We start from the raw sequence: 20,807 nt of genomic DNA on the forward strand, positions 1-20,807 counted from the left end.
TGTTTCTGTTTTTGTGCCAGTACCATGCTGTCTTCACCACTATGGCTTTGTACTACAGACTAAAATCTAGTATGCTGATGCCCCCAGCTTTATTTTTGTTACAGAGAACTGCCTTAGCTATACGGGGTTTTTTCCGGTTCCATACAAAATGCAGAATCATTTTTTCGAAATCTTGAAAGTACGATGTTGGTATTTTGATAGGAATGGCATTGAATAGGTAGATTGCTTTGGGAAGTATAGACATTTTAATAATGTTGATTCTTCCCATCCATGAGCATGGTATGTTTTTCCATTTGTTAATATCCTCTGCTATTTCCTTTCTGAGGATTTCATAGTTTTCTTTATAGAGGTCCTTCACCTCCTTCGTTAGGTATACTCCTAGGTATTTCATTTTCTTTGAAACTATGGTGAAGGGAGTTGTGTCCTTAATTAGCTTCTCATCTCGACTGTTATTGGTGTACACAAAGGCTACTGACTTGTGGACATTGAAAAGCAATAGAATTTTCTTTCTTTCTTTCTTTCTTTTTTTTTTTTAGAGACAGAGTCTCACATTATTGCCCTTGGTAGAGTGCCATGGCATCACAGCTCACAGCAACTTCCGACTCCTGGGCTTAGGTGATTCTCTTGCCTCAGCCTCCCAAGTAGCTGGGACTACAGGCACCCACCACAATGCCCAGCTATTTTTTGTTGCAGCTCGGCTGGGGCTGGGTTTGAACCCGCCACCCTCAGTACATGGGGCTGGTGCCCTACTCACTGAGCCACAGGTGCTGCCCCAAAGCAATAGAATTTCCTCCTAAGAAATCTGACATAGAATCTAAACACACCCAAAAAAATAAAAAATAAAAGAAAGTGGAGCTGCTTACTTGGGCTCCTGCTTGCCCCTCAAGAGAGTTTCAGAGGCATGTATGAAATATAATTTGAAAACAGTTTGGCTGGTTGATCTCTTACATCCTTACTGGTTCCAAAATTATATATACAAAGTTTTTTTTCTTTGTAATTCACTTCTCTCTATATTTGAGGCATCTCTTGTTCTGAAATTATGACTTCTGATTTCCGGAGATGAGTTGTTAATATACATGTTTGTTGGAATTTTAAAAATTTCAATCCAATTAGAAAAATGAAACACCGTATCAAATGTGTTCATATACTAATAGTGTCACCAGGCTTGGCGCCTATAGCTCAGTGGTTAGGGTGCTGGCCACATACAACCCGGGCTAGCAGCTTCGAACCCAGCCCAGGCCTGCCAAATAACAACAACAACTACTGCAACAAAAAAATAGCTGGGCGTTGTGGTGGGCGCCTGTAGTCCCAACTACTTGGGAGGCTGAGACGAGAATCGCTTAAGCCCAAGAGTATGAGGTTGCTGTGAGCTGTGATGCCACGGCATTCTACCAAGGGTGATATAGTGAGATGCTGTCTCACAAAAAAAAAAAAAAAAGTTTCACTGGCAAAATCATTTTTTTGATGTCATGTGATTTATGTCAGGAAATTAAAAACCCCATGTATTGGTTAGTTGCTCATAGTTGTTTATTTTTTACCTAGTTAATGCATGACAAATATCACTTCAGGCTCAGCACCTGTAGCTCAGCAGTTAGGGCACTGGCCACATACACGGGGCTGGCGGGTTTGAACCCGGCCTGGGCCTGCCAGACAACAATGACAACTGCAACAACAACAAAAAAAAAATAGCTGGGCATTGGGGCATACTCCCAGCTACTTGGGAGGCAGAGGCAAGAGAATGGCTTGAGCCCAGGAGTTGGAGGTTGCTGTGAGCTGTGACATTACGGCACTCTACCAAGGGTGACAAAGTGAGACTCTGTCTCAAAAAAAATCCAAAAAACAAATAGATTTATAGATTAAATACAGATAGAAATATTATGCTTATGTGATTTTTCTGGCTTGTATTCCATTTATTTTTTTAATAGATTAGGAGACATTATTTTTAAATTATGTTAATGGCTGGGCAAGGTGGCACATGCCTATAGTACCAGCTACCTGAGAGGCAGAGGTGGGAGGATTACTTGAACCCAGGAGTTTGAGACCAGTCTGGGTAACATGGCTAGACTCTATCTCTTGAGAAAAAAAAGAGAAGATAAGTATGTTAATTGAGTTCATTTCCTTTTCTTTTCCCCCTTTCCTCTCTCTCCCTCCTTTCCTTCCTTCCTTATTTGAATATTCTTTTATAAGAAAGCCTCTTTTGTAGAGTTAGGTAGATGGTAAGGGGATTTTGATATAGCTCATTTGCATTAAAATAATTCTTGTTTGTTTAAAACAGAAATTAAAGAAGCACATAAAAGAAAAAGAATAATGAAAGAACGATTTAAACAAGAAGAAAATATTGCAAGTGCAATGGTAATTTGGATCAATGAAATTTTACCCAACTGGGAAGTAATGTAAGTAAGCAGACCGTTCCTGAATTCTAGTTTGTCACCAGAGATCTCATGTTTCCAATTCAGTATTATTACTTTCCAGTGTGTATCTTTTGCTTTGACTAAATTATAATATTCATCTATGGTATGAAAATTTGTATGCTTATCTCTATGCCTTTGCTTTTATAAATCCCTCAGGCTCTCATACCTTCATCCCTTACTGACCATTCCCTATGCCTATCAAAATATTATCTATCCTTTGAGAGCCAACTCAAATGCTAGTTGATTGAAACTTTACAGTTACAGTATTTTTTAACTTCTAACATACCATTAGTTGTAAGATGCTTTATTGATGTAGAAGCAGAGTTTTTGAAAGAAAATATTAAATTTGTACATGTGGGCTGGGCGCCTATAGCTCAGTGGTTAGGACGCTGGCCACATACACCAGGGCCAGCAGGTTTCAACCCAGGCCCATCCTGCTAAACAACAATTACAACTTCAACAACAGCAAAAATAGCCAGGTGCTGTGGCGAGTGCCTATGGTCCCAGCTACCTGGGAGACTGAGGCAAGATAATCCCTTAAGCCCAAGAATTTGAGGTTGCTGTGAGCTGTGACAATATGGCACTCTATAGAGGGCAACACAGTGAGACTCTGTCTCAAATAAGTACATGTGTTGTAAGGTACATTTATTGATACTTAAATGCTTCTCACAATCAATAAAATATATTACATATAATCTTTCCTTTATGTAAACGTCCCATCATCATACTTTGAAACTAATATCCTCTTGCTTTATCTTGCCTTTTATTTATTTTTACTTCTTAGCCAACATCTTTTTTTAATTGGTAAATAATAATTGTCTATATTTATACAATTGTATACATTTATGGGGTATAATGTTTACATTGTGGAATGATTAAATCAAGCTAATTAACAAATCCATCCCCTCAACATTACTATGTTTTGTAAGTGAAATCTACTCATTTACCAGTTTTGAAATATATACTACATTATTATTATTATTATTTATTTTCTTTTTTGAGACAGAGTCTCACAATGTTGCTCTTGGTGGGGTGGTGTGGTGTCACAGCTCACAGCAACCTCAAACTCATGGGCTTAAACAGTTCTCTTGTCTTAGCCTCTCGAGTAGCTGGGACTACAGGTACCTGCCACAATGCCTGGCTATTTTTTTGTTGCAGTTGTCATTGTTGTTTAACAGGCTGGAGCTGGGCTTGAACCTGCCAGCTTCGGTGTGTGTGGCTGGTGCCCTACTCACTGAGCTACAGGCACCAAGCAAATATTATTATTGATTATAGTTACCATTCTTGTTTTTTTTTTTTTTTGAGACAGAGTCTCACTATGTGGCCCTGGGTAGAGGGCTGTGGCATCACAACTCATGGCAACCTCAAACTCTTGGGCTTAAGTGAGATTCTCTTGGCCTCAGCCTCCCAAGTAGCTGAGATTACAGGCGCCGGCCACACCACCTGGCTATTTTTTTCTCTTTTTTTTTTTTTTTTTGAGACACAGCCTCAGACTGTCGCCCTGGGTAGAGTGCTGTGGCTCAAGCCATTCTCCTGCCTCCGCCTCCCCAGTAGGTAGGATTACAGGCGCCTGCCACAACGCTCGGCTATGTTTTTGGTTGCAGCCATCATTGATGTTTGGTGGTCCTGGGCTGGATTCGAACCCGCCAGCTCAGAAGTATGTGGCTGGCGCTTTAGCCGCTTCAGCCACAGGCATTAAGCCCTGGCTTTTTTTTTTTTTTTTATTGCAGTTGTCATTGTTTTTTAGCTGCCCTGGCTGGGTTCAAACCCACCACCTTGGTGTGTGTGGCTGGTGCCCTACCCACTGAGCTATGGGTGCCACTGTAGTTATTCTTTTTGTTGTTGTTTTGTTTTGAGTTAGAGTCTTGCTCTGTCACTCTAGGTAGAGTGCTGTGGCATCATAGCTCACAGCAAACCTCAAACTCCTGGCTCAAGTGATCCTCTTGCCTCAGTCTCCTGAGTAGCTGGGATACAGGTGCCTGCCATGATGCCTGGTTAGTTTTTCTATTTTTAGTAGAGACGGAGTCTTGCTCTTGCTCAGGCTGGTCTTAAACTCCTGAGCTCAAGCAATCCACCCTCCTCGGCCTCCCTGAGTGCTAGGATCACAGACATGAGCCACCGGGCCTGGCCAGCTCAACATTTTTGGACTCTACATATGGAGATCATGTATTTGTTTTTCTGTGCCTATTTTACTTCACTTAGCATGCTGTCCTCCAGGTTCCTCCATGTTATCACAAATGACAGAATTTCTTTCTTTATATTGCCTTTTATGTTCTGGTAATACTTTTGTATATGCTTTCTGTTCTCTCTGGACCGGAGAGTTGGTGATATCTTCTGCAATGCCTGATGTACAATGTACATTGGGAATTTGTTGAATATTGGCATAATGTGACACATATTAGACTCCTTACATAAGTAATTGCAGTTGATTCTTACAACTTTTATAAGGTATATCTATTTTTACTCCCATTTATCATATAGGGAAACTCAGGGTCAGAGAGGTTAAGTGATTTGCCCAAGGTTATACAATTAGTGAAGGGTTAAACTAGATTTGAACTCAGTTCCATCTGACTTTAAAGCCCACACTCTTTGAGTGGAATTCACTGCTCCTTAGAGCCTTACCTATATAATAAATTCTCAATGGTTTTGTTTTTTGGTACTGAATCTGCATCACATATCAGCTCCCTTTTATCCTGTTTTTTTAATAATTGTCCACATATTTCTGATTCTCTTATTGTATCCTTGGTGTAAGTGGCATTTATAGAAACCAGTTTGCTTTATATTACTATCGTCTGCCTTTGGGGGTATTATGTATTTGTAGGCTTTTTTTGTCTGCAAACTTGAACTCAAAGGAAAGAATGTATTGCATATATCATTTTCTATATTCTTAAAAATCATTTGATCACTTGGCCATAGACTAGGTAAACCATCATGCAATTAGTATTTTTGGTATGAAAAGTAACTTTCTCCTTTTTTCTCCTCCTTTAATTCTAGGCATAGTACAAGAAGAGTTCGAGAATTGTGGTGGCAGGGATTGCCCCCTAGTGTTCGTGGGAAAGTTTGGAGTCTAGCTGTAGGAAATGAACTAAATATCACTCCTGGTTTGTATTCCATGTTCAGTTACTCCCATACATACAAATAGCCATCTCCAGAGTTAAAAAGCACATTAGTAGAGTGGCCATTTACAAAGGCATTACCACATGTAATGTCATTTTTAAGAGCATGCTTCATCCCCCCAAAACCTGTTATGGTTTATTAAGTAAGTTATTATACTTTATAAATAAGATTTGTGGTTTTTAATTAATTAATTTTTTGAGACAGAGTCTTTCTTCATGTTGCCCACTTTGGAGTGTAGTCACATAGTCATAGCTCACTGCAACCTTGAACTCCTGGACATAAGTGATCCTCCCACCTCAGCCTCTTAAGTATCTAGAACCACATATATGATCCACGATGCCTGGTGGTTTTTCCTTTAGTTGGCAACTATCAGTAATATTGTTAGAATCCAAATACTAAACTTCTTGGATTCTAGTGAATGAATAAATATATACAAGAAAAAAGAAAGCATTTTAATTGTGAAAACACTTCCTTTTTACTAAAAAAAAAAACAAAATGTAGCCAGGCGTGGTGGCTCATGCCTTGTAATCCTAGCACTGTGGGTGGCCGAGTGGGTGGATTGCTTGAGCTCACAACTTTGAGACCAACCTGAGCAAGAGTGAGACCCCGTCTATACTAAAAATAGAAAAAAAAAAAAGAAAGAAAGAAAACTGAGGCAAGAGGATCGCTTGAGCCCAAGAGTAGGCGGTTGCTGTGAGCTGTGATGCCACGGCACTGTACCCAGGGCAATAGCTTAAGACTCTTGTCTCAAAAAAAAAGTAAATATTAGAGGAAGACTAGAATTTTTTTTTTAACTTCTTTACCTAAACCAGTCCATTCAGATTTTTTAAAATTTAAACATCTTATAGTTTAAAAGATAGAAAAAGATGAGTTTCAAAGAGTTGTCTTATTTTCTTAAGCTGCTTAAAACCTTGATAGATAATAGTAATAATATAGGCTAGTTTTGATTAATGTTTAAAAAATTAATAAAATTAGGATAATATTGCTGGGTGCGATGGTGTTCACCTATAATCCCAGTTATTCTGTAGGCTGTGGATCACTTGAAGCAAAGAATATGAAGCCAGCCTGGGCAATATAGCCTGACACCTCTCTTTAAAGAAAGTTGAAAAAAATTAAGATAGTATCAAATAGTGGAAAATAAATAGCTCATGAAAATGCTGAATTGATCTGAGTGGTAATGTTAATGCTGTGCAAAGTTACTAGAGAATGCCTTAGGGACTCTAGTACAATAGAAATAATATATTGTCAGTGTTACCTCTAAATTTTTTCTTCCTAATTTTTTGAAAAAAAAAAAAAAATACAAAAAGTAGTAAAGTACAAGACTCTTCCACTCTTTCACCCAAACTCCTATTCTCAAACCTGCTGTAAGCACTGTTAGCAATTTGGTCTGTATTCTCTCAGATATTTTTTTTAATGTACTTATGTACATAAAAAAGTATCCATCTACATATAATAGTTTTTAAGGCTTTTCTTTTTCTTTTTCTTTATTCTTCCCCCCCCCCAGATTAATGCCATAAGACAATTCTGTGGCTTGCTTAGTTTACACTATACTCTATTGAACATCCCTCTATGTCAGTACATACAAGTCTACCTCAGACGTCGTATACCTATGTTGTATTTCACAGTTTGGCTGTACTGTAATTCATTTAACCATTTTCCTTGTGATAGCCAAATCAGAGACATATATGTTAAAGCAACATCAAAGTAGTTTTTCATCCCTCATATTAAAAGTATTAAAGTGAATGAGAATTACCCATATGGGGTATGACTGAAAATAACTTGGAAATATATACCAAAAGTCTCAAAGATAACTTTTGACCTATTCTAGTTCTCATAATTGACTCTAAGGAAATAATCGGGTTTTTTTTTACAAGAATGTTCATTGCAGCAATAAACATTATACATATATAATTAGATAGAATTATAACAAAACCCAAAATGTTTATCTTTAAGTTATAAAAATGATGCCAATCTTGGATATTATGATTATGTATAATTTTGTGAATTGATTTTCACAAGTGTCCTGTAATGAGCATGTTGTTTTAAAAGAACTTTTGAAAAAACTTTTAGAAATTGAATTTAAAGGAAGGCTTAAGGCTAGGCTCGGTGGCTTATACGTGTAATCCTAGCACTCAGGGAGGCCAAGGCAGGAGGATCCTTTGACCTCAGGAGTTCTAGACCAGCCTGAGCAAGAGCGAGACCACCCCCATCTCTATTAAAAATAGAAAAAGTTGGGCGGCGCTTGTGGCTCAAGGAGTAGGGCGCCGGTCCCATATGCCGGAGGTGGTGGGTTCAAACCTACCCCTGGCCAAAAACCAAAAAAAAAAAAAAAAAAGAAAAATAGAAAAAGTTGGCAGGCACCTGTAGTTCCAGCTACTTGGGAGGCTAAGGTAGGAGGATTGCTTGAACCCAGGAGTTTGATGTTTCTGTAAGCTAGGCTGATGCCATGGCACTCTAACCCAGGCAAGCAAGACTTAGTCTCAAAAAAAAAAAAAAAAGGCAAGGTAGCTCACGTCTGTAATTCTAGGACTCTGGGAGGCCAATGCAGGTGGATTGCTTAAACTCAGGCGTTCAAGACCAGCCTGAACAAGGGTAAGACCCTGACTCTACTAAAAATAGAAAAACTAGCTGGGCAGCGTGGTAGGTGCCTATAGGTCCAGCTACTTGTAAAACTGAGGCAAGAGGATGGCTTGAGCCCAGGAGTCTGAGGTCGCTGTGAGCTGTGATGCCACAGCACTCCCCCCAGGGCAACAGAGTGAGACTTTGTCTCAAAAAAAAAAAAAAAGAAAAGATTAAGAGATTTTACATAAGTTAACTGTTTTTTCCAAATATAAACCAAAGGGCTTGGTGCCTGTGGCTCAAGTGGCTAAGGTGCCAACCACATACACCTGAGCTGGCGGGTTCAAATCCAGCCCGGGCTGCCAAACAACAATGACAGCTGCAACCAAAAAATAGCTGGGCATGTGGCAGGCACCTTTAGTCCCAGCTACCTGGGAGGTGGAGGCAGGAAAATAGCTTGAGCCCAGGAGTTGGAGTTGCTGTGAGCTGTGATGCCACAGCTCTCTACCCAGGGAGACAGCTTGAGGCTCTGTCTCAAAAAAGAAAAACAAATATAAACCAAGGTTCCTTTTGTCTTCTCCATTCGGAACAGATTAAAAGAAAATGTTTTTATATTATAACCACAACTTTCAGTTAGATTTTGAATATCTTTAATATTAAGAATTTTAGGTGGCACCTGTAGCTCAAGCGGCAAGGCACCAGCCATGTACACCAGAGCTGGCAGGTTCGGATCTGGCCTGGGCCTGCCAAACAATGACAACTACAACCAAAAAATTAGCCAGGCATTGTGGCGGTGCCTGTAGTCCCAGCTACTTGGGAGGCTGAGGCAAGAGAATCACTTAAGCCCAGGAGATGGAGGTTGCTGTAAGCTGTGACGCTATGGCACTCTACCCAGGGCGGTAGCTTGAGGCTCTGTGTCAAAAAAAAAGAATTTTAAAGCATTATAATTGTAAAATCTTATGAATCAGGCTCAGCACCTATTATCTCAGCAGCTAAGGTGCCAGTCACATACACAGGAGCTGTGGGTTCGAACCCAGCCCAGGTCTGCCAAACAACAGTGACAACTACAACCAAAAAAAAAAAATAGCCTGGTGTTGTGGTGGGTGCCTGTAGTCCCAGCTACTTGGGAGGCTGAGGCAAGAGACTTGCTTAAGCCCAAGAGTTTAAGGTTGCTGTGAGCTGTGATGCCATAGCACCCTACTGAGGGAGACATAGACTCTGTCTCAAAAAAAAAAAAAAATTGTATAAATCAGTTTTATACAGATAGGGTAATGAGGTATTGGTGGTTATTTGAAATTTTGCTTACAGTGTTTCTTTTTATTGATAACTGACTTTAGAATGCAAGGTGTCTTGATGACTTAGACATTAAAATATTGGTTAAATTGGTGTTAATGTTTGTGACACTGTAATCAAAAGGTCACAAATTTCTGGAGCTTGAAATTTATAAAGTTTTATAACAACTGGATCATTTACTTTCAAAGTAATTTTAGGTTTTCTTCACTAAACGTATACGTATTCAGGAATGGGATATGTGTTGATTCTCTTCTTTTCATTAGTGGTGGAAATTTCAAGAAAAATATTTTTTGAGACAGAGTCTCACTCTGTTGTCCCAAACAAAGTGCAGTGGTATCATCATAGCTCACTGCAACCTCAAACTCCTAGAGTCAAGTGATCTTCCTGCCTCGGTCTCCTGGGCAGCTGGGACTGTAGGTGCACACCTTCACACCTGCCTGTTATTTCTACTTTTGGTAGAGACAGGGCCTTTCTTGTGCTCAGACTGCTTCCAACTCCTGCCTCAAGTGATCCTTCTGCCTTGGCCACCATAGTGCTAGGATTTGATTATAGGCATGAGCCACCATGCTGGCTCAAGATGCTAAATTTTGGTTGAATTTTATTTTTAATAGTCTTCTTTACTTTTGGCTGAATTTGGTAATTTTTACTCCTGTTGCATTTGTCTTAATCACGAACATTATAAGTACTAGTAATAGGAGCTAAGAGTAAGGACTCTAACTAAAGTCGCTCAAATGTGGTTCAAATATTTGTTCCACTGTATATGTTAGGTTTGCTACCTTGGGCAAATTACTTAACATCTAGAAGTCTTACTTTTCTTCCTCTGTAAAATGAGGGTAAAATTATTAACTATCTCAAAGGTTTTTTCTGACAGTCATTTGTGCTAATGTAACATTAGAGTGAAAAATGCATTTTGCTGAGAGTATATATGATATCAATGTTGCAAGATCAGAAGGCGGAACATGCTGAAATCAGAATATTCTCGGTTCAAGTCTGATGTGTACCATCTTTACGCCTGCTTTAAGCTCCCCCTTTGTAGAGTCGAATTAAGTGTGACATGAGGAGCCAAGTATGGAATTGAACTGAGGTGCAGGTCTTCTTTTTAGAGACAAGCACTATAAATGTTACCTGGAGAGATGTTATTTGATGTTTTAACCTGCATTACACACTTTTATTACTGGATCAATTCTGTGACTTTCAAAAGTAGTGGACTTGTCTTATCAGCTTTTCTTTTTGAAAGGCAGTTTTAAAATTTGGGTAGAATAATGAAGCTGACTGACTGGCTTAGAACAGCTTGCAATAAAAAAGTATATTTATACACAATTAGATGCCTGATAAGCCCCAAATAATTGTATGTATAAATATTTAAAATTTTATTCACCTCTTCTATAAAACCATTGATGGATTTGGGCAGAATAATAGGAATTTTAAGTTTGATAGTTTTTTTTTGTTTTACTTTCTTCTTTATAAATCATTAAGTAGTAATGAAAAGTGAATAGAGGGGAGAAGAGATTACAATAGGGAGAGTCTGTTTGAAATATACACAATCTAGTCTGCTAATAGTGATCTGATTCTTGGCAATATAAGAATAATTATTATGATATAGTTATACATTGGAATGCTATGCAGTTGTTAAACAGAAAAAGAGTAAGTCTGTTATCTAATAAAATGGAAAAACCTGCATTGTAACAAAGTAAGATACACACCAGAGCATGTAATATGTTGTTGTCACTTTGCATTTTTAAAAAAGAGGATGTGTCTTATGATGGACATTATCAAGGAAAAAGAAAGTAATGAGTGTTGGCTAGGGAGTGGAGGAATTTGAACCCTAGTGCACTGGTAGTGGGAATATAAAATATAGATGCTATGGAAAATAGTATAAAGGTTCCTAAAAGAATTACAAGTAGAACTGCAAAAAATAAAAAATAAAAAGAGGATGTGTGTACGTACACACACATATTTGTGCATGTGTATTTTCACTTTTGAGAGCTCTGGTAAGCACATTCGCATCTGAGGGGAGGGAATTTATTTTTTACTCTATACTATTTTGTATGGTTTGAATTTTTTACAGCTATGCTTAGGTATTACCCTTACAAACAAGATTTTTAAAAGAATTAATTGAAGCAAAAATGTTTTGATTGCTTTTTTTAAGAGACAGGGTCTTGCTCTGTTACCCAGACTGGAGTGCAATAGCATGATCATAGCTCACTGCAGCCTTGAACTCTTAGGCTCAAGCAATCTTTCTTCAGCTTTCCAAGATATGTGCCACCATGCCTGGCAATTTAAAAAAAAAAAAAATTTTTTTTTTTTATTGTTGGGGATTCATTGAGGGTACAATAAGCCAGGTTACACTGATTGCATTTGTTAGGTAAAGTCCCTCTTGCAATCATGTCTTGCCCCCAGAAGGTGTTTGTCGCCCTTGGTTGAGTGTGGTGGTGTCACAGCTCACAGCAACCTCTTGGGCTTAAGCGATTCTCTTGCCTCAGCCTCCCAAATGTATGGGACTACAGGTGTCCACCACAATGCCCGATTATTTTTTAGAGACGGGGATCTCTCTCTGGCTCAGGCTCTAACTCATGAGCTGAAGCAATCCACCTGACTCAGCCTCCCAAGTACTGGGATTACAGGCTTGAGCCACTGCGCCCGGCCTAAAAAATTTTTTTTGGTATAGATGGTGGTCTTGCTATGTTACTCAGGCTAGTCTCAAACTCCTGGGCTCAAGTGATCCTCTCCACCTCAGTCTTCCAAACTACTGGCAGAAGAGGCACTTAGCCCCCCAAATGTTCTGCATTTTGGACAATATATAAATGTTGGTGTTTGGGCAAGAAATACAGCTCTTGGTCCCCAGAATGTTCTATATTTTGGACAATATATAAATGTCAATGTTTGGGCAAAAAATATTTTTTGCTTTTCTTCAGTCCCTGAAATCTACTATTTTCATGTCATTTCAAATATTTGTAATGCTGAATTACAAAGTAAAGCCAATTAAAATTCAAGAACTGAGAAAAAAAATTTCTTAATCACTTCTTTTGTTGAAGTTATGAGGTCATACATATAGAAGTACAGTGACTGGACTCTTGAGTTAAAAAAAATAGGGGTAGATATTTTTGTATGTTGCTTCTTAGACTAAATCTGTATGAAATATAGGTGGAGCAACCAGTTTCAGGAAAGAAAAAAAGCAAAAGCTTCCATTTATTGAGGGGCGAAAGGATACCAGGAGCTTTACATAAGCATTAGTAACCCTATGAACAGGTGTTGTTTTCTCCACTTTACAGATGAAGAAAGCCAAGTTCCAGAGTGGTTAAGTAACTTTTTTGAAGTTCCATAGGTAGTAAGTGGCTGAGCTGGAATTTGAATCTAGCTGACTGACTCCTAAAATCATGTTTCTGCTGTTCTACAATAATATCCCTTTAGTAGAAGCCTCTCTTCTGTCTCATACATACATTCTATATTGTAGCTACTTTAATGATCACTCTGCATTAGTTTTTATTTGCTGGTTGTATACTGGATAGTTTTGGTGGAATCGGGTACTTCAGTTTTCCACTTTTTTGATACCAGCCTCAGAGATACCTGACCTATAATGGATAAAGAATAAAAATAAGAATTTGTGAATGTATTTCATTTCTTTTACTTATGAATTTTTGTTCTTTTTTTCCTCCCAGAACTTTATGAAATCTTCCTTTCAAGAGCAAAAGAACGGTGGAAAAGCTTCAGTGAAACAAGTTCAGAGAATGATACAGAAGGTATGTTTTTTTTTTTTGTTTGTTTGTTTTAAATAAGAATTTTAGGATGAAAATTTAGCTACTGAGGATGATAGCATGAGATTGTACCATGTGTCAGGATCTGTAGTTATGTTTTACATACATCATCTCATTTAATTTTAACTGTTTCAGTAGGTGATATTATTTCGAATTAGGTAAGAGGAAATTAAGGCCTAGAGTAGCTAAATAACTTGTAAGCAGGCAAGCTGGGATATACACATAGGTTTGTTGGACTCCAGAGCCCAGGATTTTAATCACAACAGTAAGGCTAGTGGAATGAAATATTTTTAGGCCAAGCTTTTACTTTACTTTAAGATACATTACCTTTACAGCTCACTTATCTTTTCTGCACCCACTGACTTCTATTCACTCTCTAGTATATTATTTATAATTCTTTTTTTTTTTTTTTTGAGACAGAGTCTCACTTTGTTGCCTTCCATAGAGTGCTGTGACGTCATAGCTCACAGCAACCTCAAACTTTTGGGCTTAAGTGATTCTCTTGCCCCAGGCTCCCAAGTAGCTGGGGCTACAAGCACCTGCCACAATGCTTAGCTATTTTTAGAGACGAGGTCTTAGTCTGGCTCAGGCTGGTCTCCAACCTGTGATTTCAGGCCATCTACCCACATCAGCCTCCCAGAGTGCTGGGATTCCAGGCATGAGCCACTGTGCCTGGCCTTATTTATTAATTCTTATTATGCCTTATCCTTTGTTCATTTAACTGACCCGTAGACCCATCTTTTCCCTCCACCCTCATCTTTTTTTTTTTTTTTTTTTTTTGTAGAGACAGAGTCTCACTGTACTGCCTCGGGTAGAGTGCCGTGGCATCACACAGCTCACAGCAACCGCTAACTCTTGGGCTTACGCGATTCTCTTGCCTCAGCCTCCCGAGCAGCTGGGACTACAGGTGCGCGCCACAACGCCCGGCTATTTTTCTTTTGGCAGTTTGGCTGGGGCTGGGTCCGAACCCCCAGCATACGGGGCCGGCGCTCTACTCACTGAGCCACAGGCGCCGCCCTACCCTTATCTTTTTTTTAACTAAACATTTTGGAGAAAACAGGAACACTTTTCTTGTTTTCATGGTTTATTAAATTTAGATAAATGTATTTAACCATTTATTCTCCTTGAATAATGGGGGCCTATTTTTGCTAGTTACTTTTCCATATTTGTTAAACTTCATAGAAAGCAAACCTCTTTTCTTGCCTATAAGTAAAACTCTAAAATGAACACAGCTTTGGAGGGAGAATAGGTATGTATCTCATAGTGCTTTTCTCTCAGTATAAACAACTCTGCTAAATAATTTGAAAGCTCCTTTTTATGTTTTAGAAAGGTAAAGATTTTGGTGAAGAAAATAGACTAAGATTAGAGAGAGGACTTGACTTAGAGTCTAAGTATCATCCCGAGGCCTGTTAGATATGTCAGCTTTTAGTGGAGAACTAAAAGTGTACAGCAGGTGAAGATGTAGAAGCTTTATATTGGCAGGGCATCAGCCATTTCATCATTCTTTTAAAATTTATTTTTATGAAACATTAAAATTATAAGAGTTAAAATTATGAACATTCACTTTTGAAACACTTTATTATGAATAAATGATGATGGTTGCACTTCAGTAGAAATACATTGAATGTTATGGACAGATCCAAACAGAAGCAGTGTTCTATTTAAATTAGTTTTATTTCCTAAATGTTTATAATTTGCAGTTGTAATTTAGCTTTTTGGCCATTATCTTTTCAAATATTGCTTCTTATCTCATTTATTCTTCTAAGACTCCAGTTTATATGTATGCTAGGCTATTTAACAATGTTTCATAAGCCTCTTAACATACTTAAAAAAATTTTTTTTTCTTTCTGTGGTTCAGTTTCGATGATTTTTATTGATCTGTGATCAAGTTCACTAATACTTTCTTCTGCTCTGTCCAGTCTACTATTAAATCTGTCTAATGAGTTTTTAATTTTAGATATTTGTAATTCTAGAAGATGAACTTTGTTCTTTTTATAAATTTGATTTCTTTGTTGAAAGTTTTCATCTTTCTATCCCATACATTTTCTTCATTTTTTCTTCTTTTGTCTTATAATAATGTTCTTATCTGTTAATTCTAGTACTTCATTATCTGCAGATCTGCTTCTACTGCTGGTTTTCTCTTTGCTTATAAGTCACATTTTCCTGCTTTTTTGCATATCTTACATTTTAAAAATGTACGCCAGACATTTTTATAACATGCATATGCAGAGGTTTCTTTTGCCAAAGAAGCACACTTGAGGCAGTTGGATTACAGTTTATCACCTCAATTAAATCAGTAATTGAGCTAGGTTTGGCAAGGTTGTAGCTTGAAATAGATTTAGTTTATATCAGGTTTGGGAAGAATTGTCCTTTTTTTTAAATTGAGACAGAGTCTCACTTTGTCACCCTTGGTAGAGTGCCGTGGCATCATAGCTACACGAACCTCAAATTCTTGGGCTCAAGTGATTCTCTTCCCTCAGACTCCCAAGTAGCTGGCACTAATACAGGTGCCTGCCACAATGCCCGGCTATTTTTGGTTACAGTTGTCATTGTTGTTTAGTAAGTGCAGGCTGGGCTCGAACCCACCAGCCTTGGTGTATGTGGCTGGTGCCCTACTCATTGAGCTGCGGGCGCCAAGCCATTTTTTTATTTAGCAGGCCCAGGCCAGGTTCAAACCTACAAGCCCTGGAGCATGTTCCCGGCGCCTAACTACTGAGCTATGGGTGCCCCCCAGAATTGTCCTATTTTGATTATAAGCATCTCTATCTAGTGCAATGGTTCTCAACCTGCCTAATGTCTCCTAATGCCGCAACCCTTTAATACAGTTCCTCATGTTGTGGTGACCCCCAACCATAAAATTATTTTCGTTGCTACTTCATAAAGTAAGGTTACCATAACTGTAATTTTGCTACTGTTATGAATTGTAATGTAAATATATGATATGCAGGATGTATTTTCATTGTTACAAAGGGGTCATGACTCACAGGTTGAGAACTGCTGATCTAGTGAGACACTCTCCTAAGAATCATGTGACTTGGGTGATTTCATTCTCCCTTTCCAGCCTGGCCGGCACACAGAAAAGTCTCAAAGGGGAAAACCAGATATACCTTCAGATCACCAGATTACTATCACTTTAATTTTATTTGGCCATGAAAAGGTCTTCTGGTTTCTCTTTTCCCCCGGCAGAGTACCTTTATCTATGCGAAGCTTGATTCTAAGCCCATGCCCAGACTTGGCAGATGTCTCTAGAAAGAAAACAGCCACTGTCATATCCACTTACCTCAGAAAGGATCTTTTCTTTCTGGAATTTAAATCCTCTAGATCTCTCTATATCTGGAGCTCTCTGATTTTTTTTTTAAATGTGATATTTGTATTTCTTTTCCTAGTTGTTACGATGGGAATGATGTTTTACCTCTGTTTTCTACAAAAACTGGAAGCAGAAATCCTTCACCATATAATTTTCTGACAAATGTGATAAACGAATAGATATTTTCTTCATAAGATCTAACAAAAGCCATGTGACATTTCTTGTAATTTCTTGATTTTCAGTTTTTAACTTTCCTTAAATAGCACATATGCTATGTGATCATTCTGTTTATAAAACTGAACTTGTTACAGCCAAGTGATCATTTAAATTTTATCTGCTTGGCAAATGCAGGTGTATCTATTGCTGATCGAGAGGCCAGTCTGGAGTTAATTAAGTTGGACATATCCCGTACATTTCCATCTCTCTACATCTTTCAGAAGGTGAGGGTTTCTAGCCAGCTGTAATACTTAAAAAACATCTTCTAATGTCCAATGGAACAAATTCTCTAAATGCATACCTATTATTTTTATTATAAGAAGGAAAAACTAGAAAAATTGGAGGTCTTAATATAAAAAACATAAAAATAGGAACAATTTAAAAGAATTTCTATTATTTTATTCCACTGACCGGAATACATTATAGTTAACATAGCATGTAATACCTTTTATTAGTAGGTTCTTGATGAATTTTTATTATGGTGAATTTCTTTGCTTTTTATTCTATAAGATATTTGTGTTAATCTTTTGTTAACTGTTAAAATATAAAGAACTTAGTCATAAAACTAAAATTTTTTTAGAATTACCATTGAAATAGGAAGAAATAACTTTTTTTTGTACAGACACTATTATGAAGTTGCTTACTTATACTTTGTGAAAAACGACTATATTTTATATGTATTTTATATTTGAGTCGTCTTTATACATAGAATTCCAGTATCCTTAGATTGATAGAAAATAGATGACAATTTGTACTGTTAATAAATTATTAATACAACTTAGTATAGCTTGATGGTTTTTTCTTGCTGACACTGGCATATAAAATGAAGCAGTCTGTAGTCATCACACTCTTAGGAGATCTAGAAGACTTTAAAATTGTTTGCAAATTATGTAGCTTGTATCCATCAAATGAATTTATATGGCTTTTTGTGTTCTGAATTAAATATTTCCCATTCAGAAAATATCTTGGCAGAATGCATTTAGAATATTTTTGTCAATTATTAAATATCTTAAAGCCAGTCATTTGGGAAATGCTATAGTTATTAACATGTTATATGAGAATTAAGTTAGAGAAAATTATTTGTATAGTTTCAAATTTCATTTTTCTCTCCTAAGGGTGGTCCATATCACGATGTCTTACATAGTATCTTAGGGGCATATACATGTTACAGACCTGATGTTGGTTATGTAAGTATTTGTTTAAATTTGTTTTTTTTAGTATAAACATATCTCTACTCTTATCAAAACATCTTATGTTGTATTAGCTCCCAAATGTCTGTATCTTTATGAATTTGGGGCTTATTGGCTTAGCCAGAGAGGAATCTTTTTATCACTTGCCAGGAAATTATTTGACTGGCTGCCAGCTTTCTGGGAGAACTGTGGAGAACTTCACCATGTAATTTTGAAAACTTTTATTTAACACCTCTGCTATCACGTGGTGTCTTATCCCCTAATCCTCTTTTTTTCCCTGACTGTAATTCCAGAGAATAAACCATGTATCTTCTGCCAGATTAAGAGAAGGATAGGCATCTGGATAGGAGAGGAGATTTGCTCCTTTTTCAGACTTTCAACCAAATCCTATTTTAGCCCTACCCTTCCAATTTCAGAGGTACCTGGTAACTTCCAGTTCCTGAGCCTTCCAGGAGTTTATGGCTGAATTGGCTTGCTAATTATTGGATTCCTCCCGTGGAGATATTTTTGTTTCAACATTCTCCACTTACTTAAATTAAAATTTCTAAAATGCTATTGACATTATTTACTGCTTATGTCATTTTCCATTTTCTTTGTCCTCCTAAGTTAATACTTCTTTTCTTTTCTTTCTTTCTTTTCTTTTTTTTGAGACAGAGTCTTACTCTGTTCCTTAGGTAGAGTGCAGTGGCGTCACAGCTCACAGCAACCTCAGACTCTTGGGCTCAAGTGATTCTCTTGGCCCAGCCTCCCAAGTAGCTGGGACTACAGGTGCCCACCGCAGCAGGATGCCTGGGCAGGATGGGCAGGATAGGCAGGATGTTCTGGGCAGAATGGAATGGGGCAGCTCCAAATTTTATTACCCTATTCAGAAAGGTGTGCAGTTTAAAACTTATGACTTATTTATTTCTGGAATTTGCCATTTAGTATTTTTGGATGAAGACCAACCATAGATAACTAAAACTATGGAAAGTCAAACTGGAGACAAGAAGGGGTTATTTCTATTTCATTTTTTCCAGAAAATTTTATTTTCTGGAAAAAAAATATATTTTTGGTTCAAAAGTCTTCTAGTGATCACCTTATTGTTCTTGTGCTACAAATACGTAAATGAATTAAAATTTTTAATTTGTTTTATTTTTCATACACATTCTACACTTGATCTTAGTCAAAAGGCCAAGAAGTGATCTTATACACATTCTAAATGTTAAATTTTCTTTTTCTGATTTGTGTTGTTATAATTATCAGTAAACAACTGATGAAAACAACATGTTCATTTGAGAAATTAGATAAATAATAAATGCAAAAAGAAAAACATTTTTAAAATTATGTCAGATAACTCAATTAGGTTCTCCTTCAATTTCATCGAAAACAGAAGACTTAATCATTTGACTTGCAAAACAACGTTACCAGTTATTAGAATCATTCCCTTTCTCAGTTTCTAGAAACTATAGTATACCAAGGCCTTTATTGAGACTAACCAAAATAATCTATTACTGACATTTTAGCCTAGATTTTTTTTCTTTTGCTTTTATTTATTAATTTTTTTTTTTTTTTTTTTTTTTTGATACAGAGTCCTATTCTGTCGCCCTGGGTAGAGTGTCGTGGCATCACAGCTTACAGCAATGTCAAACTCTTGGGCCTAAGTGATTCTCATACCTCAGCCTCCCAAGTAGCAGGGACTACAGGCTCCTGCCACAACGCCCGGCTATTTTTAGAGATGAGGTCTCCCTCTGGCTCAGGCTGGTCTCGAACCCATGAGCTCAGGTAATCCATCAGCCTCAGCCTCCCGGAGTGTTAGGATCACAGGCGTGAGCCACCATGCTTGGCATAGAAAAAAACATATATATATATTCTTTTTTTTTTCTCCCCCCTGCCAGCTGCCTATTTATTAGGTCATTGTATATGTGCTGCTGAAGTGATTACTATTAGGCCATTGTATTTATATAAAATGACTACCATATAACCAATTAGCTAAATCAGACTTACATTGTAAGAATAGTGCAGACTATATTATATTAAAGATTTTATGTCATGATTTAAAAAAATAAGTTAACTATGCTAATTAATAACACATGCTAAATCTGTAAGTTATGCACAAGTTTTATCTGTGGGTTTTATTCTTGAAAAATTTGGTAAACTTGGTTCACATTCCAGTTATACTGTATTCAAAAGAACACAGTCACCAAACTGTATTGCTTTTGCTGTTCTCTTTATTTGTTCTCCTGGAACTCTCCTTCAAGGGCTGTACAATAAGTGTGGTACAGAAGCGATGAGGACACAAAATTATCAGTACTCATCTCTATTTTTTCATATAATGGCACTCAGTCTTATATAGTCATGTATCAATAATATGACTAGAAGCCAGAAGCTTTCTCCAACCAGTATTTAGAATTATCCCTTGGTTATACCTTGCATACTTCACAGTAATTCCTATTAAGTTTTGTAATGGTTAAGAACTATAACTTTCACTTTTCACTGTGAATGGCAGTGATGTTCTCAGAAAGAGCATGTTTAGAAAAAAATATATATGTAGGGTGGCGCCTGTGGCTCAGTCGGTAAGGCGCCGGCCCCATATACCGAGGGTGGTGGGTGCCAACCCGGCCCCAGCCAAACTGCAACCAAAAAATAGCCGGGCAGTGTGGCGGGTGCCTGTAGTCCCAGCTACTTGGGTGGCTGAGGCAAGGGAATCGCTTAAGCCCAGAAGTTGGAGGTTGCTGTGAGCTGTGTGAGGCCACGGCACTCTACCGAGGGCCAGAAGTGAGACTCTGCCTCTCCAAAAAAAAAGAAAAAAATATATATGTAAATTAAGAATCTGGGAATAAATTCTCTTTAAGTTATTTTTTTGTTTGTTTTTGAGATAGTCTTATTATGTCGCTCTCGGTAGAGTGCGGTGGCATCATAGCTCACAGCAACCTCAAACTCTTGGGCTTAAGTGATTCTCTTACCTCAGCCTCCCAAGTAG

The 20,807-nt window shown here is 37.6% G+C and overlaps 1 protein-coding gene across 2 annotated transcripts in view; it reads left to right on the forward strand.

Moving 5' to 3' along the window:
• The window catches only part of TBC1D12 (TBC1 domain family member 12), a 116,721-nt gene that overhangs the window by 80,392 nt on the left and 15,522 nt on the right, over positions 1-20,807 (forward strand). For both annotated transcript variants that reach the window (XM_053585230.1, XM_053585231.1), the window contains 5 exons: positions 2,276-2,393; positions 5,406-5,512; positions 13,040-13,120; positions 16,794-16,882; positions 17,774-17,845. In XM_053585230.1, coding sequence (XP_053441205.1) covers positions 2,276-2,393; positions 5,406-5,512; positions 13,040-13,120; positions 16,794-16,882; positions 17,774-17,845 — 467 coding nt within the window. The remainder of the gene's footprint in view (positions 1-2,275; positions 2,394-5,405; positions 5,513-13,039; positions 13,121-16,793; positions 16,883-17,773; positions 17,846-20,807) is intronic.

Source organism: Nycticebus coucang, chromosome 3, assembly GCF_027406575.1.
Source record: "Nycticebus coucang isolate mNycCou1 chromosome 3, mNycCou1.pri, whole genome shotgun sequence".
Lineage (NCBI taxonomy): Eukaryota > Metazoa > Chordata > Mammalia > Primates > Lorisidae > Nycticebus > Nycticebus coucang.